The 23,661-nt window shown below is 39.2% G+C and overlaps 1 protein-coding gene across 9 annotated transcripts in view; it reads right to left on the reverse strand.

Moving 5' to 3' along the window:
- Window positions 1–23,661, reverse strand: part of R3HDM2 (R3H domain containing 2) — a 167,033-nt gene that overhangs the window by 57,088 nt on the left and 86,284 nt on the right. For all 9 annotated transcript variants that reach the window (XM_088137957.1, XM_088137953.1, XM_088137954.1 and 6 more), the window contains exons 2-7: window positions 11,271–11,467; window positions 8,181–8,222; window positions 6,519–6,605; window positions 5,052–5,178; window positions 1,915–1,993; window positions 413–472 (exon numbers count right to left, since the gene is read on the reverse strand). In XM_088137957.1, coding sequence (XP_087994083.1) covers window positions 413–472; window positions 1,915–1,993; window positions 5,052–5,178; window positions 6,519–6,605; window positions 8,181–8,222; window positions 11,271–11,435 — 560 coding nt within the window. In that variant the 5' untranslated portion in view covers window positions 11,436–11,467. The remainder of the gene's footprint in view (window positions 1–412; window positions 473–1,914; window positions 1,994–5,051; window positions 5,179–6,518; window positions 6,606–8,180; window positions 8,223–11,270; window positions 11,468–23,661) is intronic.

Consider the following 23,661-nt stretch of genomic DNA (forward strand, 5'->3'; position numbering starts at 1 on the left):
GGGAGAGAAATCTTGAAAGCTATCCTAAGCTGCTTGGAGAAAGAGAAGATGAAATAAAACGTACCAAAACGGCTTTGTATTTTTATGCTGCTGGTTCAGTTAGGATCCAGAGAATTGTATAACTGGGAATAATGCCTACTAAATTCAGAGACATTATTCTGAATCCAGATGCAGAGCTAAAAGGAGGAAGAGGAGGAAATGGAAACTCCATAATTGCTCTATACTAGTCCTGAACAAAGAACCTGACTGGGTTGTATATGCAAATGTACAAATTCTTAACCTATTGAGGAAGAGCAGAGGAGAAGGAAAGAGTACCTGCACTTTCATCAAATGGAAGATTTCCATCTCAAGACATAGAAAACATGTAGTCCCTTAAGTTATCCTTACTCATAAATCAACACACATTACTTACTTGTTATCATTAATAAATTCCAGGATCTCCTGTTCTAATTTTAGCAGCATCATCCTATCCCTGTTAAAGAAAATCAATAAAACATTCAGAGCAGAAAAGACTATACATCTCTTTGAAAAATCTGTAGACTTACGTCCCCCTCTTTTCTAACATTAAACTAAAAGCTCAAGGTAATTCAACAACCAAGGCCCTGTTACCTGTTCCGCGCTGACAGACGCAAAATAGATGTAGCAAGTTAGAAGTAGTACTTTTCTGTTCAGGCAGATTATTTTCTGCATACAGACTAGAAGCATTACAACCCATGGGCTCTCATACAATTTTTATTATTGAAGAGAAAAATGTATCAAAACACAGCTAATGTGAGACATTCAGTTTTGATACCATTTATTAATGAAACAGCGGAAGCACAATAGAGAAGCTATTTAAAGGCAGGGCTTTTAAATCACAATTCTTTGTAACTGTGTACCTCATATCCATTTTTCCTACTTTCTGTCCTTGCATGTAGTATATAAATGCATCTATTTTGTTAGTCTGAACTGCTAGATAGCCAACATAGTGGTTCGAGCTTTGTTGAAAGACTAAGGAGACCAAGCTCAAATACCCATGGAATCATGAAGCTTACTTAGTAACTCTAGGCCAGCCACATTTTCTCAATCCAACCTATGCTGCAGGGTTATGTACATCCCTCTTGCATCTCTGGAGGAACAGCAAAATGTAAATGAACAAGCAAATAAGTAGCAAAAAGCTTGTATCATTACTGATTCAGCTTTCCAGGATTTTCTAAGAGGGCAGAGGAATGACACAGCAAAGCTAAGTTTACAGACCAGTAACAATTTGAGTAGGAAACCTGTCAACATCATCTTACACTAAGAAAAATGTGATGAAATTTTACTCATTATAATGTATTTCAGATACTGTAGTAGATAATCTACAGGCTGGATCAATTTTCCCCAGCCAAGTGTTTTCCTGATATATTGGGCTACATGACTAGGCAGATCATGGGGAAATTTCTCACAAATACACTAATCTCCATTAATGGTAAATACTGCAGATCAGGAAAGGATCACAACTTAGAAGTTACAGACCAATCAGCACTAGTCTAAGAACTATCCTCATGATTCCTCGTAGCACTGTTGCCAAGGGCCTAGGCATTAGTCAAAGCCCAATCCCTACCAACTCCAGATCTCACTGTTGCCATGTCAAGTCCAAGACTGTTCAGGGCAGGATAAGCGTATGAATCCTTGGGAGTAGCAAGACTAGATAAACTGAGAGCACACTCTAAACTTTATGTAATTCATGCTCATGATACTTACATCATCTCCAAGATTTAAGGAGGGCGTGGAAGGCTGCTTAGCGGCTCCATCATACCCTCAGGAGACACATACCAACATAAACATGTTAGATTTTTGGCAGCTAACACTACCCTTGGTTATATATGTACCTCTCCTTTTTAATTCTGCATGCAGTTGCAGGATCCATAACATGACCATTCTGGAACCTACCTTGGGTTTTTCTTCAGTGTATTTACTAAAAATTCATGCAAATCTATTCCAGTGGAGTCTGTGTATTCCTGGCTGGAATCTATAATAGACAATAGAAGCAGACTCAAGAAATGACTACTTATAGGAGAAAGAGAAAGAGAAAGAGAAAGAGAGAGAGAGAGAGAGAGAGAGAGAGAGAGAGAGAGAGAAAGGTAGGTAGGTAGGTAGGTAGGTAGGTAGGTAGATATAGATTGATTGATTGATTGATTGATTGATTGATTGATTGATTGATTCTGGCATTCAAGGACCTCAGTTTAGTGCAGATGGTGGAATGGACACAATTTTAGTAGAGTCTTTTCCAACCTTGGATACCCAAATGTTGCACTACAGCTCCCTTTGTGCCAAAACACTGCTCAGAATAAGAGTAAACAATGGGAACAATAGTCCAACTCAAGTAAAGTCATAGTTGAGAGCCTACGAGGTATTTTCTGACAGATGTTACATGCACTTCAATGCACACTCCAAACTTCTCCCTTCAAATTCAACTGCTTGGCACTTTGAAAGACCATTAGGCTAAATCAGAGGGTGAGATTAATCCCTAGGATTTCAATATGGGTCTAGCTCCCTCTGCCACCCATTCCACTGTAATGGAAAGGGCTTCCACCTTTGTCTAGCTCCAAAATGGATGAATTCTTGGACAGGTTTACAATATGAATCTAGACTACAGAAAGAAAAGGGCTTATTTGATCAGTCAAAGTGTGTTGTGATATATCCCTGAATTCTTCTTATGAAATGCCAGCTTCTATCAATGTACTCAACGAATTCCAGAGTATTTCTTAAGGTAGCAAGGGGAATCATCATTATCATTATCACCACCATAAAATGACACTGACCAGAAATAGACTGATCTGTTTCTTCCTAGAAGGCAAATTATCAAGCCTCAGTGCTTGATCTTCAACCCCCATATTAACAAAGTTTACAATAATCCATCGTAACAAGTTGTGGGGGACAAATCATCACTCACCAGGTTTTTATAATGAGATATGTTAGGTTCAGCATTATTTACAAAGCTTTTTATCTCAGAGGAGGTGAAAGCAAACTCAGATGTTGTTAGTAGTTCTTGGCTCCTCTTATTCAAATTTCTCACAATTTTCATCACAAGTTCCAGAGAGTTTAGAGTCGCCAGTCCAGATGAACTGGTTGGTTAAGTAGGCTCTGTGCTTTATTAAACATGAGTGCATGCCTTTGCACACCAAGGAACAAGTTAAGACTGAAAACAGAGTTATGCCCTAGCAATTCAGTGGACACCAACACACACCATTTTTTCCCTCCAGTAGAGATATGCAGCGTTTGTGATCCCAGAGAAGTAAACAGGTTGCTCATCTAGGGGAAATGCTGTGTGCAGAGGAGCCCTGCAGAGTTTAAATTCTATCTTGCAAGCAATTATTTAGAGGGCTGCAGCTCAGTCGAAATGCATGCGTTTGCTATGCTATGGTCTTCTGGAACATGGCACCTCCAGGAAAGCAAACTCTCATAAGAAGCCTAGAAATAACATCACATGCTTGCCCCATATATAACCCAGTATTAAGGCCTTCTGTGTCTCAACAAGGTCTGGACACAGGAGCCCCCAATACTGGGTGATATATTGGGCAATTGTCTCATGCAATCTGAAGATAGCTTTGCATGTTAATCCTTTTCCAGTTTTGCAGGTTATTTCCTGTGCCACATTACGCTATAAAATGGCAGATTCTTCTCTTCTAATCTTCAGGATTATTAGTTCTTTTAAATGTGATGCGGGGGGGGGGGCTGAAATGTAGTGCCACCTAAGTGATGGCCTGCATCACAACAGGGTGCACTAAATGGACTGCAAGAAGTGTTATAAAATATCTTCATATGCCTCTGAGATGGTGGAGTCTGTGTGCAGCCTGCCAGTTGAAGGAAAGAACTACTTTGTTTTACTTCAAGTAAGCAGATATCCTATCATGCTATTTTATATTTCAAAAGTGCACATTCCAATCAAATAACCAGTAAGATAATGCAGAGGTGCCAGGATGCTTTTATAATAGCAGTAAGAAAGAAACAATTCTAATATCAAATGAAGTTTAAGGTACATGGAGAAAAAATTGGGACAAAATAAAACTTCTGACAGAGATTTTTCATTTTTCATCCCCAGGTGAAAGGAGGATGGAGGGATTGAACGGAGAACTTGGTATAGCACTGCCACTTGTGTTAGTAACTTTCCCAACTCACTATGGAAATGGCAGAAAAAATAGACCTGAGGAATTCTAAAGAAACACTTAATCACCTACCACTTTTCATAGGGCAGCTAAGTGTTTTTTTATTTATACACATCTATCTATCTCTCTATCTCTCTATCTCTCTATCTCTCTATCTCTCTATCTATCTAAAACTAGGGACTACCTATATATATATATATATATATATATATATATATATATATGGTAGCTAACAGAGTAGCTAAGTGTGTGTATGTATGTATGTATGTATATGCACGTGTGTGTGTGTGCGTGTGCACCATTTTACTGAATTTTATAATCTGGGCAAGCTTTATGTGGGAAGAAATCCAAATGTTCTCCCATTGGCAATGGGGAATATTATCAAAATGTGCACTTTCAGGCAAACCTGAGTCTCCCTGTGTAAAGCATTTACATGCATCTCCACACTAAGATTTTTAAAAACATAACAACATTTGTTTTCTAACTATATAAAATTTCTTTTCTAACTATATAAAGTTGCAAATTAATTTTTTCTTTACTCCATCTTCAATGAGAGTGTAGTGGCTAATCAACACATTATGGATTGGGGAGACCCAGATTGGGAGGCTCAGATACAGAAACTGACTGGATGACTTGGGCCAGGTACCATCTCTCCAACCAACCTACCTCCCAGGGCTGCTGTTTAGGGGGAAAATTATGCCTATGCACTCCTTGAGGAAAGACAGGATATGCAACTAACAAATAAATAACAAACAAATTGAATGACATCAAATATATTGCACAACCTTCAAGGGTTATTAAACCATGTTACTAATTCACCTTAAGATTTTAGGAAATGACATTTTACTAATTTATTGGTGTCATCCAGGTCCCTGGAATTTTACAAAGAACAGATCTGACTGGAACCTAAGATTGTCTTACCTCTAGACAACATTTTCTTGGGGGCCTTCTCTTTGTTTTTTTCTTTTTCTTCTTTCTCGGGACCATCTTTTGCAGATTTGTCATCTTCCTTGTCAGATGGGCAACTGATGTGCAAATGTATGATATCCTAGTGACAGGACAAAAGCTGTATTTGTTGATGCTTTGCAATCAACAGAAGCTGGAAGCATCGTATGATCAAGTTTTTGGATCTAGGAAGGAATTTTACTTTGGGTCAGGTTGGCCATCAATCACTGAAGATTCTGGCCTCCCCTGCTCCATGTGGCTAAGTTCTTATTTGTGTGATTGATTTATATATAAAAAATTCCCCTCTCACCCCTATGGGTGATATGCGTCTTCCTCAATCTTGGGTCCTCTACCAGAGGCCTGGGAGTTGAGGGTTCTATGCCGTATCTGAGCTGTTCCTAGCACTGCACTCTTCTGGCAGAGAGCTCTGTTGTTGTTCCTCGGATCTACTGGAGCCATTCTCCCAGCTTAGGAGTCACAGCCCCGAGTGCTCCTACCACCACTGGGACCACTTTGGCCTTTACTTTCCACATCCTCTCTAGTTCTTCCTTCAGGCCCTGGTACTTCTCCAGCTTCTCATACTCCTTCTTCCTGATACTGACAAGATGGACAAATGGCTAGACTAAGCAGGCCCTTGTGTCCTTGTTTTCCCTTGCTTCAAAAAAAAAAAGAGGGGGGGATGTGATATTAAGAGAACAGCAAATTTTGCTGACATTAAGAGAACAGCAAATTTTGCTTAGGGAGCCAACCAATAAATGATCAATTCGGGTGTGAAAACGGAAGCCCTTTCCAGATCAGATAGATTAACAACCCAGTGGATTTTGCATTGATATTTTTTAAGAAGCATAGGTCACCTGCTTGAATAATCTATACTATTGGGGTGGTAAAACATCTCTAGTATTTGCCACTATTCTTGCTTCTGTCTTCTTATTATAGCGTCCTATAATCTGAACCATGGTGATTTACTATATGGATGCTCACAATGTGTGTCACTTTCTGCACAGACTGCTGTTCTACATGTAAGAGATATTCAAGTCCCCTAACATGTAGGTATTATTTGGAATCACTAGAAGATTAAAAGCTCTGTTATCATATCCTGAAAGTTCTCCTTATACTACTCTTTGTGATACAATCATCTGTTACATCAGCTACCTAATTCAAGCTTTTTTAATAAAGAGTCCAGAACATGCACTCATAGGTATGGCAGACTGTAATCAGGCCACTGGAGATTACTATTAAAGCCCTGCCAATAGTATTTCAATATCACTTTTAATACATTTTAACTTGGCTATCCTTTTGCCATAAGATGCCATTGCTACAAGCAAGTTTTGTTCAAGAAGGTGCCTTACCTTAATCTATGCCAGAAATAATTAACACTGAAAGGGATTCTCTACCCTCCTCTCCCATCAGTTGAAAAGGGTATCTTTCTATTGTTTGGCCTACCTGGGTTTCCAAAGGCCCATCCACAAAGGGACTAGAGGATTCTTCACATACAGCCAGGCTCCTGACTAGTTTCAGTTTTGAATTTGACTGAAAAACAACAACAAACGCTTCTGAAGTTAAGATGCAGGTGGCTACAGCTCCTTTTAATACGTCATGGACCGGCCGGCCACCTAGTGGTAATTAAGGTAGCACTGTTGTAATTAGAAAGATACATTCTTTGTTACCCTGTAGCAACACAGAGGGTGTCTACTCCATAAAAATTAGTAAGCACATAACTAGGAAAAACTTCCCCTCTTGGCATCTTAGATGGGATCCCAGTATGCATGATAACTTGCCACTCCATCTGACCTTAGCTTCTATGTAGGCCTAAAGGATGAATACATGATTTCGGCTTCTCAGTTGCAATGAATTCATTGTATGATCTCTCCCCAAATATATATAGCAAAAGTAAGTAACAAATAAGTAGATTCTTCCTGCTTAATTCCAAACCTTCCATTCTACAGCTGGTACATTACATGTTATTTTCAACAAGCATAGCTACTCTGGGTGATCTGCCAGTTTCATAATATGCTAAAAATAAAGCTTTGTCTCAGGCTGCTTGAAGAATTTGGGTTGGGGGAAAGGAGCGAATGGTGGTGCCCCACAGTATTTTACATAGGACGAGCTCACTTATGGTGAAATATGGACTCTTGAGAATGGATGGTATACATCTTCATATAAATAAATAGAAATAAATTAATATAATTTCAAAGACCACAGCTAAAGAGCCTTACTAATGCAATGAATATTAAAAGCATATATGACAAATGCCTAAAGGGGCCAACTTTAATCTGATAGTGATTGACTCTCAAATTGTAAAACCCCAATCTGCCCTGTTCTTATGGAGGCAGTAAACTTAGATTTATTTTACAATATTTGTAAGCTGCCCCAAGATTCTGAGTGGAAACCAACAAAGCAAAACAAGATAAGAACTCTGGGCTGCACCAGTTCAGCTTGCAGTGGTGGGAAAGTATGAATGAATTCCCCTTCACACCAAAAAACAAAACAAAACCCAGCAAGCGGTTAACAAGCACGCCAGGCAAAATGATAGTGAGCCTGGCCTTCCTCACAGTATGCTATTCCTGTGTGTGTAGAAAAAAAAATATTTAGATGTAGAGATTTGATAAGGGGACACTCCACCACCACCCTGACTTACTGTGTGCAACACTACAACTCAGGCATAGCGAAAACAAGCGAGATGCAAAAGCTAGAGCTCCAATAAATTTAAAATGTTCCCATGGCTCCCAAGAAGATGGACAACTTTCAGCATGTTTTTCCAAAAACAGTCTGCTCTGCAGTTGTGGTACAGCCACAGAGAGAACAATGGCCTTACCCTCCCACCTCGAGATGGCTGGATGCAGTGCCTGTGAACTATCCAAAGGACGTGCTTGAAAAATCCTTGTAAGACCTAGAAATAAGATGCAATTGCTATGGCATTCTGAGCCGTGAAATCAGTGATGGACTAAGAAGGGAAGACTGGGAGGTAATAAATCTGGCACCCTGTTAGGAAGGAGTGTGGCCAGGACTCAGAACTAAGGATGGAATCAGGTTTAATGTCATATCATCACCTTCTGAAGTATAATGCTAATACAACATAGAAAGACGGCAGGGGGAGTTTCTTACCTTGGCTCTTTTTCTAGCGTGCCCATGATTGGATGTTCTCCTCTGTTTAAAAGGAAAAAAGATGGGGATAGGAAGAAGGTGAAAAGTTATTCTGTGCACTCTTTATACTATAAGATACATGCTAGGAAATATGAATAAGTGATGGCTGAGTTTGCAGAAAGGGCTAAATCGACTTGTTTGATTAAGGCGGGAACTACAATTACTTTTATAAAAGACTGGAAACCCTTTATAGATTTTTTGCTGAAAATGGATAAAAATGAACTGCTGATTTTGGGATTTATTAATTAAAAAGGTTTGTTTATGGGAAGAAGGGAACTATGGTATGTAATATGGGACAGGGAGATGGTAATTGCTATGTTTGTAACTGCTGCAAAGAAGATCGGAAGTCGCTTCTTTAAATATCTTTCTTTTTCTTACTTTTTTGTTATTCTTCACTTTTTCTTTTACCCTTTTATAATCTTTTTCTTTTTCTATTTCTTCTTCTATGGTTCTGTAGTTTTTAAAATCTTTGCAAAATTCTTCTTTTAATAAAAACTATTTATTAAAAAAAAAAGGAGATATGAATATGTATAATCCAGATGTGCCTCCCAAGCATCCCCAAAGTTTAAAGAGGCAGGGGTGACAGGTACAGTGAAGGTGCACTGTTTGCCTGGGGAAATTACCTCTCTGTCCATAGGTGAATGACGAATGGCATAGCTGCTGAAATCCAGCAAGCGCAACTGGACAAAGGAACCAATTACCCAGAGAAATGGTAGAATTGCTCTTTACTGGATGTAGGATCAGTGTTAGACCATGCTGGTTGGAGAATTCTGGGAGTTGAAGTCCACATGTCTTAACATTGCCAAGGTTGAGAAACACTGTGTCAGACAGCTCTCTGTCAGGAGTGATTTAAATTAGGATTCTGCACTTGGAAGGTGGACTCAGTGGCCTAAATGATCACTTCAATTTTAGGATTCCAGGCTTCCTATACTAGTTTTTCCCAATTTTGTGTTGTCCAAGTATGATGGAAATACAACTCCCAAAATTTTCATCCAGACAAAATATAGAGAGCACTAGATTGGTGACGGCTATCCTCCTCCTTTCTTCCTTTTTTGCCATTTCTGCCAACCAGTATATATACTACCAGTTTAGCATACAAAGGAGGAGGCAGCTACTTTTCAGGATTAACACTGGCACAATGCTGAACATTCTGTCTTCATCCAATTAGTAATAAAAGAGACTACAGAGTTTCCAGCTTGTTAAAAGAAATTTTCATATTATACTGAGAAATGAAGGTGGTTTCTCTACTGAGCGAAATACTTTCTTGCAAAGGAAAGATATTGTCAGTGCCTGTTTCTGAACTCTTGTAAGAGGAATAAATGTAGCAGCCAAAGGGCTTGGCATTAGCTGATTACTTCACATCATAAAATTACACAGCCTGTCATTTCCATGACACACTCTGTCTTACTAAGAGTCTAATGAAAACCGGCTAATTTGTATGTTTAGAGAAAATCCAAAAAGATCTGTTGACAGCAAATTAAACATCAAAAGGGCAAATGAAGAAACAGAATGCAGTTCAAGTAAAGAAATATGCTGTGCCCAAAACAAACCTTGTATCACTTAGTTACAGGGGTTTAAAGACACACCTTCATTTGAATTCTTTTCCAGTCACAGTGCCCTTCTTCCTTCCCTTAAATCCACATTTAATTCCCAACATTTCTGTCAAGCTTTTGTCCAATCTCCACTTATCATCCTTAAAATGAAGACTATGCATGTAGCAGCAGTTGCCAAAACTGGCAACTTGCATATTAAGACCAATTTCACCCTTCCCCTCCTTCAACTGTCTTTCTGTCCTACTGAATTTCCAGTTGCAAAGTCCTTGTGGTGGGGCCCTTCTATTAATTGCTTTGTATAATATTGAGCAGGGGTGGCACTATACCAATACACTATGGTTCTGGGCTTAGAGTATTTTTTTTCATTGTTTTGCTCACTAGAATTAAGAAGTAGCCCATCATGGTTCTATTAAGGTGCCAAACACTTATGTAGGAATAAATTACTAGACCCACTGAGACCTTCTTCCAAGTACTGTAGAAAAGAATGTAATGTAAAAAGCTAAGAGGACTCTTCTTAGGGACAACAAGAGGAAAACAACATTGAATTGGAAGAGATTTCATATAGAAAGCCCACCAAATCTCACATAAAGTCAAATGGTAGTGTGAATATAATTTCAGAAAAAATAGTCACAATGCAATTTCTAACACTACTTTCTTTGCACTATACTTAAGGAATGGGTGCATAACTCTGTGAACAATGTGACTCCATAGATGATTAAACATTGGTGTGATTTCTCATGAAGACTAGCAGTTACCAAAATAAAGAGGTTGACTGTCCCCCCTTCACAAAGAACAAGGCCTTTACATCAAAAAAGCAGGAAGAAACAGACAAGGGGTTTTCCTCCATAAATTTCCTATATAAAGTCATCTCATCTGAAAATAAGGTACTGTCTGGAATTTTTGCGTTATAACCTTAACTTCCTTTCTAATAAATAGTACTAAATAGAACTCCTAATTTCTTGTTCTTTGAATAAACTATTTCTGGTCTAGACTGCACAAAGGAAATTCTGAAAAATGGGAGGAGGAGGAGGAGGGGAGGAAGGAGAACCCTTTTATACAAAAAGAGAGAAAAAATTGTCCCGAGGAATTATTAAAAATTTAAATAGGGCAGGAATAAGCCAGCCAAAGTAACAAAAGATGAATATGTGAACAAATGCAGCAGTATTCTATTGTAGTCAGAGATGCAGGCTTCAGGTTTTGAGGATGAATTTGAATAAAAGTAAAAAGGAGGAGGTGATGTCACATTAGTGCTTTGGGTGGAATTTCAGGGATGGGAAGAAGCAGATGAGTTGTTGAAGTGAGCAGGAAACTTCTAAGCAGCAGATGATGGTAAACTGAGATATGTTCTATGGAGCCTCTAGTGGAGTAAAGTCAGCAACAGCTTTGAAAATAACTGACCAAGATATTGTAAAATTAAGTCCAAGGTCTGTAGCCAGTCAGTTGTGGGCCTTGATGGACCTACTGGTTTGGCTATCTACAAGACATTATGTCCAGTTACCTGAGATTCTTGCCGTACACTGCTCTCCTCCCCGTCCTTCTCAAGCTCGTCTTTGCTTGGTGACCTGGATACAAATTTGGTTTTGTTCAAAGATTCCTCAACCAGCCTCTTTTCTGATTCTTTCATTATTTCCAGTGTCTCCTGTGTGGTGTTGCTGTTAGACATCTTCAGCACAATATAATGTTAGTGATGGATACCTGCAAGCAGGAGTAAAAGAGTTGGAGACTTATTTGCTTTTAACAACTCTGTTTTCTTACTTTTTGCCTCTTGCTTAACTGAATCCCTAAGCATCTACAGATCATTCTTTCTATTATTGGAGATATGATACTATAGATTCCAGATTAATTCATATCTGTTGCAGGGGTAGGAACATCCAGTTCCTTCTTTACTCAGCTTTTGACAAAGAAGTCCCTGCAGATGTTCTTTTTGGTAGAGGAATATATTATTATTAGAATGAATGAATGAATGAATGAATGAATGAATGAATGAATGAATATTTCATCCATCCATCCATCCATCCATCCATCTCAAGGCGGCAAATGTACCTAATACCCTGCCTCCTATTTTCCCCACAACAACAACAACTGTATGAGGTGGGTTGGGCTGAGACAGAGGGACTGGCCCAAAGTCACCCAGCCAGCTTTCATGCCCAAGGGAGGTCTAAAACTCACAGTCTCCTAGTTTCTAGGCCAGCACCTGAACCACAACACCAAACTGGCTCTCTTCTTATATATAGCATCTTTTTATCAAGAATATGGTTGGAGGACTTACGTTCTCCTTCCCTACCGAATGCAGCCCTAATCAGTCCCTCCTCAGTAGCTAGATTGGCCAATGAAAGACATTGCACAGGTAGATTCAGTATGTAATGGAATGTGTACAGCATATACTGTGCTAATACACTTGAAATATTATTTATTACTAGTATTTCTATGCTGGTCTACTCCAAAACCACTCCAAGTCACAATAAATACAATACAATACTATACTATACTATACTATACTATACTATACTATACTATACTATACTATACTATACTATACAATACAATACAATACAATACAATACAATACAATACAATACAATACAATACAATACAATACAATACAATACACCAATTTTCCATCCACACCACCACACGGCTTATTGGTAGATATTTTCTCTCTCTCCAATATCTCTGTTACAATGAACCTTTCCCAAAGGTAAAAGGGAAGTAAAAATGAGAAGGACAAAAACAATGTTCCTCAAGCTTAACAAAAACAAAAGAAAGCTGTACCTTTCAGCAACTAGCATTTTGATTTGGAAAAGCACAATGAAATAAAAGAGAAGGTTAATCACATGATTTCAGGAAAGCAGCCACTAAGTGAGCTGATGCCTTTACTGTATAGGGATTGAATTCAGATCTCCTAGAACTGCTATTCTTCCTGGAGGGATTTACCACTGCATTTAAATTACAAAAACCCTTCATTCAGAAAACAGTCCCTGCAATTACTGTAATTCAATAAGTCACCTTTCAGAACTAGCAGCATCTTCTCAAACGCACTTCATTAGGGACCTGAATTCAGGTGGCTTTTTCTCAATTGGACTTTACCATCTGAAAGGAAAGCAAACCTATCTAGAACTTCTCCCCACCTTTTGTCAAGTTTTATTAGTGTTGCTGAAACTTCCCCGCACCCTTCATTAACACCCTATTTTAACAAAAAGTAAAAATAGAAAAGAAAATATCATTGCTAATTTTGCGCAACAACAACGACAGAAATGTGGCTGGTCGTACAGAAATTCAGCTAAATAGGAATGCAGGTTTAAGTGAAATTCAGTGGCAATTGTAACCGACTAGCTGACATCCTGGCCAGACATACAATGCTTATCCACCCGCAACTAGATGGTGGCTGGACAGGTGAATGCCATCTTACAGCTCTGTGAGAATGCTATGTCTTGTCTACACCTTGCCTAAATCTGTAAAGTACTTATTTTGAGGACTCTCGGTACCAAACAATTGGGAAACAGAGAAAGCAAGCAAAAGCCTTAGAGAGCATTTATCAACTCATTTTATTAAGCAACTGCCAAGTCTCAACAGAAAAGCAGTCAGATACTACAAAGATTTATTGAGTGTTGGCCCTAGGTTGGATTTACTAATATAGGCAGACTCATTCAAAGTAATTTCTCTTTAATTTGTAGTGCTGTAGAGCACCGAACATGCATTATTGCTTATTTTACAGCCAGTGGTCTTGGTAATTACCAATGAGGAATCCAAAAGTGTGATTTCCAGACAATTGTTACAAAGTGGAGAGGAGAGGCAAGAATTGTTGATTCACTCTTACACTGTGTTGAGAGTAAGCCCTAATAACAAACTTGGGGGAAGCCATGCTTTTTACAATTTTGCTCACCCTGTCATTACTACATACTATAGGGTAACTAACGTTTCTGCCAACATTAGGTATTTAAAAGTAAATACTAATATACGTAATGTGTGAATTGGTAACTCTCATACCCTTTACCCATGCGGGAGAGTATAGGCAAATGCTCTGTTAATAAGCTATCTGGGACTTGTTAACAGAGCATTTGCCTGCACTCTCCTGAATGTGGTGTCTAAGCCCCTGTCAGTGAGAAGTAGGCTGATTCCACTCCCTTTATAGAAGAGGAAGAGGGCCCACCATAATCTGTCACCTTAAGATTGCTATTAGGGATATGAAGAAATTCTGTGCGTGAATAAGCTGGTTTTGGTTTGTCCCTGTCAAAATCAAGCATGTGGTAATAGCTAAGGAGAGTGGAAAGCGAAGGGGCTGGGAAGACAGAGCAGCAGGGAACCTGCCCTGTAGGCCCTTCGGAAGAGAAAGGGAGTAAAAAGCCAATAAGCAAGAGCACCGCTTTATTCGCCCCATAAAATCACTTTCAGATCCCTCTAGATTTTGTACCAGCCAAAATCTAGAACAACTAACATGCCCCAAGTATGGTTTTGGCCAATGTGAAAAAGAGTTTAGGAGACCTCCTGGGAACAAATGGTTTGTTCTTTGGGACAACCCGATCTTTGGGACAAACCCTCTGTTTGGCTTCTAGTCACTTTTCTTCTGAAGAACCAGGGATAGTCTACTGGGGGCCATATGATGAATAGGCCTGAAATGAGGTCCAAAAGTGGGTCTAAAGCAAACAAGTGGGAGGAACCACTCTGATTTTTCGTGACATGCCCTTTTGTTGCTTTCTAGCACCCTCTTTTCTTTATCCTAAGTGGTAGGCTGTGGGGAATGTGCAGACAACTCTTTAACAGATAATTATCTGAATTCTTCTCTTGCGAAGGGCTTTTGATAACAGACCAAGAAGCACTGCAAGAAATTAGGCCAAAGTTTGCAAGTCACCTCACTGCCCCCCCCCCAGTGGAACAAACTGTATTAACAGCATAGATAGCCAAAGAGCTATTGTGCTTATAACACACCAGGTTTCAGAATGACAGGGGATTTGTGATCTCTGTGTTATGTATACCCCACAGAAATTTTTCATCCCTCCAAGAGCCCTGATGAAAATTGCAGCCTTGCTGTTGCCCCCTTCTACCAAGCAACTCTTATAAGAATCACTGAAAACAGGGAGAACTATACTGGGTATTTGATGGGCATTCCCAGAACTGCAGTGGACAAGACTGTACTCCACGTTCCAAAAAGGCTAAATTCTCAGGTTTGCTTTTATAAAAAAATTATAAACATTTAAAGCTTTGAAATTCTTTAAAATTAATTAATTTTGACAACAAATTAAAAAACCTTTTTCCCCCAGAGATGAAAGATGGAAGGGTCTGAAGAAGAAGAATCCTGAGGAGCTGGAACCTAAACCAGGGAGTTCTCCCCTGACCAGGATGGAAGGAGACTAGCTTCTCTCCTTGAACCTTAATGAGGATCAAGTATCTCTGGAAAGAAGACTTATAATTTCTTTCTTATTCCCAGAGAACCAGCAATCTTGAGCAGGGTTGCTGGGAGGGAGAACCTAGTGAGGACCCATGGGATCAATATCTAAAGAATGTGTTGGATGAGGAGGACTACATGGAGAAGGGAGCAACAGATATATCCATACATATGCACACGTGTGCATAAGTGTGGCCCCTGAGCTGCTGCCCTAGGAACCAAAAACAATTATCAGTCATGCTGTAGAAATTGTCTCCAGTTCCCACTGCAAGGAACCAAGGAAGAACTAAATCTGATGATTTAAAACCCTAAGAGATAGACATCAGCACAAACCATGGATTCAAAAGGTCAAATGTGGCTGATTTGAACACTGACCTTCAGCAGCTCTGGATTACTGCTGAAGTTCTATGCAATCCCAAATTTATTTTATTTATTTATTTATTAAATTTCTCCCCCGCCCATCTCCCCCCAATGGGGGACTCTGGGTGAATCAGAGTACTGCAGTCTGAGAGGGGGCAAGTTTGCTTGGTTTTAAAAGTCTGAAAAAAAGCTATGATACTACATCAGTAACACATTTTAACTCAGATAAAACAATACTTAGTCTCACCAATGGCAACTGCTATATCATGAGGTAAACAAGTAGAGATGTAGATAAAAATCTATTTTTCTTTTATCCCTCTTCTTACTATTCTATAATTTTGATTCATGAAATATGGCATCTAGTGCACCATCTGGTATCCAACAATCATTCCTATAAATCAGTTTTAATGTAAAAAGAAACTTCCAAGTTCTCATTACCTGAAAGCATCCAAGGAGCACTGCAAAAGACTCTGATACTAAAAGAATATGAAGTCAATCCCAGCAAACTTACACTGCTGACACTGTTCTGGTGCACTTGTGATTTTAATTGGGGGGTTGTGATTTTAATTGAGTGGTATTGTGATTTTAATTGGGTGTATTTATATTTTTATTGTTTTTATTGTCTTGGTTTTCAATTGTAAGCTGCCCAGAGTCACCCTCTGGGGGAGATGGGTGGCATATGAATTTAATAATCTATCAATCAATCTCCAATTTATCCAGAACTGACTCTTATCTAACTATGAGTTAATAAACTATTCCAGAATAAGAATGAACCCATTGATCAAATATATGCTAATTTTGCCTGATAAATTTGCCTGGATTCTTTAGACCACTGTTTGAAATACTCCCACGAAAGTCCCACTTCAGTCACTCACAATCTTCCTTTTTGAAAGACAATTACTTCCAACATGAGGAGAATCAAAACCAGTATTTCATTTTTTCTATATATGCATACACATGCACACACAAACACATATAATCACAATTACTGCCCTCCCCAGCCGTCTCTCTCTCTCTCTCTCTCTCACACACACACACACACACCAGCATGAACAAAAGAGATGATCTGGCTGAGATCATTTTTGCAACAGAGAAACTAAAAAGACAGTCATAAATCCCCCACACAAGTCTTTAGGCAGTGCACTGTGCAGAGAAGCAAACTGAGGTTTCTGGGTTCAACTAAGGTTCTCTCCTCGCTGACAGCAGTGAAGACTAAACATCACTATTTTCACCCCTCTCTCACCCCCCCCAAAAAGATATAGTACAGTACAGTCCAACCAAGTCACAGATGTCTTGCCAGCATCACTTTGTTATATGCAACAGTTCTTCCTCAGATTCATACTAGGTTCGCAAGATTTTTTTCTTATGTGATAACTTGAAATTTCAGACCAGGGAAGATAAGTTTTGAAAAATCTGGTACAGAATGTCCCCCCTTCACCACTGCAATACCAAAACTGGCAGAATGGTATGTGTTACTGCTGTGCTCTCCACAAACCACAAAATCCTCATGGCTGATGAAGCAGGTATATGAAAGAGGTGAGCCATTTGGTTCATCTACCTGAAAAGTATCTTAGTGCAATGTGTACGTTCTCTGTTTGTTATATATGAAAGTCTGGACTGCACTAGCTGATCTATAAAGCAATAAGACCAGACTTCATCAGTCTAACTCCTTCCCAGAAGTCTGGGATTACAGCTTCCAGAGTAGCAGAGTTTGGGAAAGGCCGAAACATATAGCCCCAATATTTAAATGCAACTTCTATATTCAAAGACAGTCTTTGTCTCTGGTATAAAAAAGATAAACATGCCATCATATTGTGCTTGACTTGATGACCACAAGAGCATTCATGCAGGAATTGGCAACATTATGGAATTGATGCTGCTTTCCCAATAGGTTTTTCTGACTTCTCAGTCTAGCCAACAGCCCAGGGATTCCCTGATCTTTCACCCGGTTTCTGCACTGGACCAATTCTACTTAGCTTCCAAGACCAGACAAGACTGGTAGATGTTGCCACCTGCTGAGACATCTCACATGTAACTGAGGACTTACTGTCCATCCTATCCTACCCTATCTAAAAAAAATCCTAAAAATCTCAGTTTGGTTGTTCTTGAAGAGCAGGCTGGATTCAATAATTTTTTAATGTTCCGATTATCCAGTTCTGAAGACTGGAAGATTCCAGTCTTTTCCAACTCAATGCCTTCTGGATGTACTAAAATACGGTTCTCATAATTTCCAGTTAGGTTGGGGAAGATGGCTAAAGGACAGTTGGTCTAAGAAATCATCTGCAGAGGTACAATTGTCACCAACTGTAATACAATTCCTGCAGGAATAGAGAAAGAAGGGAGAATCCAAGCTCTTTCTCCCCTTTAATGTTAAAGAAAAATCAGATTCTGAGATCACACAAATGCCAAGAGACACCCACTCACACAGACTGATAACCAGCTAATTTTGTAAGCATGAACATGCCCACTCAAGTGACACATTTGATGGAAAATCAGCCAGCTCCCATAAAGCTTCTTACACCAGTGAAGATTTCCACCTAACCACATATTACGCAGTGCATTAACATTTAGTATCTCATAAAAAGCTCAGTATATACCTCTATTATAGAGTAAAATGCTAAGAGATATGGACATGCAGTAAGTTATCTTTCTGTAATGTTTGTTTTAAGATAAATCAATGTTATTCTAAAGCAGGAACACGTAACATTCAAAATTAATTACATACATGGAATAATTTCATTTATTTCTCATCCTACACTATTTCAAGATAGCTTGCAACTAGTTGGAAAGAAAGCAAAGCACAGCAAGGGATAAGGGATGCACCCATGATAGAAAATAGTCTCACTGTTCTTCATGCATTTTACAGAGTGTAAGCTTTTCCTGACAGAGATTAAACTTCAAAACACCCTGGAAGAAACAAGTTACATACGGTTGCCTAATAACTGCATACATTTTATTATTAAGGAGGAACTTCACAAACTACCTACAGAACAGAAAGAATAAATGGATTATCTTTGTAAAGACTGTATATATGTGATACTGAACATATAAGGTGCTGCTTTCCATCCAAACAGCCAGGAAGGACTCACGTTTCAGCAAACATCTTACTTACACAGGTAGAAGCCTGACTACTAGAAGAATTATCTCAGGGTATCAAAATCTCCAAGAGATTGACACGACCATGCCTGCTTGGTCTCATCCTGCCACAGATGAAGGAAAACATGATGCCTGCAGACACTCGCTTCTGGGAAACACTTAGGTATTACTATTTACATAGTTTAACCTATGTCCATGCTATCAGCATGCATAAAGATACTCATCAAAGATAACATTAGGGCTTGGAGCATAATGTCTTTCTCAAACATGGCAACTTCCACATCTACCATTTCAGCTCCCAGAATTCTCAGCAATGGTTGTGCTGATTGGGGAATTCCAGAAGTTGAAGTCCCTATAAAAGAAGGTACCCAAGATAGGAAATTAGTTCCATTATCATCTTTATAATTATGTTTATTATGAAGTAAAATAAGTAACTCAATTTGGGCTTGAGAATTTAAATAAATAGGTCCATGAAATTTTTAGGAGAATCTCTCCAGAGAATTTTAATCAGGATAACGAATTAAAGTATTTATGTAATAAAGGCATACAAAACTCCAGAACTAAAATTATTGAATTAATTGTGTTATGGGAAAATCCAACTTACTTACTTACTTACTGCACTTACATACCATCCAGCAACAACAGCTTCACATGTAAAGCCCTGAACAATAAAGGCAACAACCATTGATGGATATTATGTTTAGAGTTTATTAAAGGATGCCCTTATAATTACATTTTAATATTGTGTCAAAATCACATTGATTTACTAATAAATTATATTTAGGGTGATGAGCTTAAAGCTCTAAAATTAATGACAAGATTTATAATAATTTATAGAAGTTGGGGTAAAGGTGATTGTGGCAGAGACCGTTGTAGTCTGAGAGACAGCTCAGTAGCAGGAAGCAAGTAACAGAAAGCAAACGCTGGATATATCTCCAAGAATATAGAGGACCTGCTGAAGTTTATGTTTCCCTGTCTGTTGAATGTTCAGAGACAGGGGCTGAAAACAAAAACACACTCTTCAGAGCCTCAGCAACCCAAGCCAATAACTCAAAATAACATTCAAAATAAAATGTCTAACCAAGTAAACAGATACAGTAAGCAGCAATTTGAGATTTGTTCTCCAGCAATCATGCCAACAACCTCTTTTATATCTATATCTATAATTTTTACTGAGAGTTTTAACAACAATAGTAAGAACTAATATAAACTAAAGTAGAATGAGAAAGAAGAGAAGGGGAGAAATAAAAGAAAAGGCTAAAAGTGTAAAAAAGAGAAAGAGGAAAATAAAGAAGAAAAAGAAGAAAAGCAGAAAAAAGAAGATATAAAAAAGATATAAAGAAGTGGCTTCTGATCTTCTTCACAGAAGATATAAGAAACTCCTTATTTGTGTAGTCCATTCCCCCCTTTCTTCCTTCTAAGGAAGGCATTCCAGCTTGAAGAGCCAGCTCTCTTCTCTGACTGGGCAATACAGGTAGTCCTCACTTAATGGTCATTCGTTCAAAGACCGTTCAAAGTTACAACAGCACTGAACGAATGATAGTTACAACTGGTCCTCAAAGTTACAGCTGTTGAGACGCCCCCACAGTCACATGATCAAAATTCAGGCATTTGGCAGCCTGCCCACATTTACAACCACAGCTTGCGCAACTCTTTACACACATCTCCCCCCGATCTCTGCCCTTTTGGCCGCCCTGCAGTCTACCACCCCTGCTACCCCCGCCACCCCCAGCTGACCTTCACCAGGTGCGCCTGGCCAAGGCAGCTGCTGGCCCTTTATAAGGCCTTCATGAAGGGCCAGCAACTGCCTCGGCCAGACATGCTTCATTACCAGCGGGAGGAAGAAGATGGCGAAGGCCAGCTGGGGGTGGCAGGGGCAGTGGAGTGCAGGGTGGCCAAATGGGCAGAGATCGGGGGAAGACAGGCGGGTGGGGGGAGGTGAAGTGGAGGTGAGCGCAACAGAGCAGGACAAGCACGAGATCCTCATCTAAAGACCACAACCAGGACTACTGAAACTGCCATTGCTAAGCAGTGCAGTCACATGATGTTTCACCTAATGACTGCTTCACTTAGCAACAGAAATTCCAGTCGCAATTAGGGTTGTTAAGCAAGGAGTACCTGTAAGTCGAGTCCAGGCCAGGCAGCACAGAAAGATGTAGGAGCTTGTTTATACAGGTCTGATAAGAATAATCCAACATGTGCTTTCTCTGTAGGCTTCTCTTTGTTGCCCTCTGGCATCTACCATCTCCCTTAACCTTCTTCTCCAACCCCACACCTGTTTCTTCATCAGAGCAGCCTTTATGCTCAGCAGATATTCAGTCTGCAGATACTCACACTCTGCTGTTGTGGTTTAGTCAAATGGAGGCTGACATTTTCCCTTCACCACAGTAATATAAAAAGTAAATGCATGCATTTAAAGGCTACCGTTTATTTTGAAAAATAAATTTTTCTGATTTATCAGTGGATTTTAAAGTTGTTGATAATGTAAAATAATGGAAACATACTCTTTTAAAATCAGGTATATCACAGACTAAGGTTTTAAGGTAGACAAGATATTATAGCATCTACGAAGCATTAACAATTTTCTGAAAAATGAACCTCCATTAATCCCAGTTCTAAAGACAAACAGTCTTATCACAGCAGGATTATTTTACCAAAGGAAAAAGAATAAAGAACAAGGCTAACATTTAGTAAAAATCAATAATATGAGCAACATCACTGTCATATAGCTTACCCCAATAACTTTGGTTGAAGGGATGATGAAAGAAGCAATACTTTTGTCCAGTTTTTAATGATACAAAAGATGGGTTTTTCCTTTCTGCCCCAGTGGGAAAATTGCTGGAGAAGCCAGCGATATACGTTCCTCATTCACAAGAGGCTGTTTGGCACATTTACACCATCAAATGCCCATGGAACACCTTTTGGATTATTTCTCCCAGCACTCAAATGAAGAAAAGAACCCACTATTATGTTCCACCAAAGTGTTTTATTAAAAGCAGGGCATAGGGGGAAAAATCCCTTTCTTGGAAAGATTTATCTTTCTGTGTGAATAGATCAGCCTCACTTCCCTCAGGACAAGCACGGGCTAGAGCAAGGAGGTAGCTGGCATGACCCACTGTGGCCAGTAAGGCTTGTAATAAATGTTGAGGCTCACAGGAGCTCGGCAGAAGGAAAAGGAGGGTGGGGGACTAGCAGTGGAACAGGCAGCTACCCCAGGCAAGTAAGACAAATTACAGAGAGCCACACAGAAGCCCCAGCAAAACTTTGGGGTCAGGGAATGCCAGCCATAGAGAGGGGGAAGGGAGGCACAGAAAAGAAATGTTAGGGTTTTATTTAGTTCGCAGATGTCAGGCTAAGAGAACGAAACCTAGCACCTTGAGCCACACAGAGACAAAAGCGATTCTGTCCCAGTTGGCCACTGAAATCAGTGCTTGAATTATTTGGCAGGGCAGAAGGGGAGTAAGAAGGGGCTTGGCTCCTTCATTCTTTGAGATCCTCCCCTTTAGATACCATGATTAAATGTGTAGGAGGCATGTTTTTGTCATGAGTGGGTAGAATTAGGTCAGGATGTTTCAATTTCACTAATAACTGTTCTCTCTACCCACACACACACACACATCCTAAACACACATTTCCTGAAGCAAAGAGAAGAAGGCATTGCCCATCTTCAAAGTATATAATTAAACAAATGAAATTGATCTGCTCACCATGGGGCTGGCTATCACTAATGGCAGCCTTTCTTCCATTCCTGCTGTCAATCAAAAAAATAAAAATACTACAGCAACAACAACATCAAGGAATCGTTTTATACAGAGGTCCGCACACTCTCAGGTTGACAGTTAAATATTTCAAAAACAAAATGCACTCTGGATTGGAAATGTTCTATTCTCCGGGAATTTCACTTGAAGTTCTCTCTGCAAGTGTGTCTCTTTGTGCAAATGTCTCTTTGCATTTGACAGTAAAAATCTATCAAATGCAATCTCCCCACTTCCTTTATTTTGGGCTGTCAAAGGAAACACTTCTCCCCATTTCCAGATATCAAATTCCTTAAATTGATAATTTATGGAACTATGGTATACTGTTCTTTTTGGAATGTGACACATATGAGCTTCAAATACTGAAATTTATCACTCTGTTTCCGCTGCTGGCCATATAGGTACCTCCAGAAAATTTACAAGCAGGACATAAAGTCAACCACTTTCCACTGCAGTATGACTAAAGAACACAGTTCTCCTTAGCATCCTTACTTCTATTCCCAATATTATAATAATCCTGTTTATCATTACATAAATTATTTGGTCATAGACAACTCCCAAACAAGCCACTCCGCACTAATATCGTGATTTCCAGGGGGCAGGAATGAAATGATCTAAAAATATTAGGTGAGAATTTATTGTTCTATTGTTTCTTCAATGCATGCCTGGGCGTTTTTCTTGGGAAACAAGACTACTGACCTAGTTAGCCAGATAATGTTACTATCCCAGCACAGATAACAATTTTAAAAAACTGCTATTATTCTCCAAGAAAACATTCTCCCAAAAATTTTGGACAATTTAAAAAAAATTGCTAATGTTCCTTCTAAATTGTATTTTGACACTAACTAGTTAGAGAGAAGCCTAGCACATTTATAAGGTGAGCTGCTTGATCAGCCAGCCTAGGAAAAAGTCTCTGCATTCTTCCTTCTGTTCCAGATTAACATGGAAGTAAATGAAATAGAAAATGGATAGGAAAAAGTTTCTAATTATTTGTGGGGTGGGGGTGAGGGGATTCCAGACAAATCAAAGAAGACTGGCCATTAAAAATTGACTCTGACTACAAACTGCCTTCATATGGCCTGTTCAGTCAAAAACAGTTGGCAAAAATACGGTTTTTGTTTTCTTTCTTTCTAATGCAAAATCATCAGCAGTGGGAGGAAAATGCTGTAAGCCAGAACCAACTCTTTTCTGTTGCTCAAGTATTTCAGTTCTACAGCTCTGCACAAGGCTTGATATCAACATCACGTTTTTCTGAATTAGTACATCCTGCAAGGTTAAATTATGATGCTTTTGCT

Source organism: Python bivittatus, unplaced genomic scaffold (genome assembly GCF_059951505.1).
Source record: "Python bivittatus isolate LINGU-HERP-01145 unplaced genomic scaffold, Pbiv_v1 ctg000220_np1212, whole genome shotgun sequence".
Taxonomy (NCBI): domain Eukaryota; kingdom Metazoa; phylum Chordata; class Lepidosauria; order Squamata; family Pythonidae; genus Python; species Python bivittatus.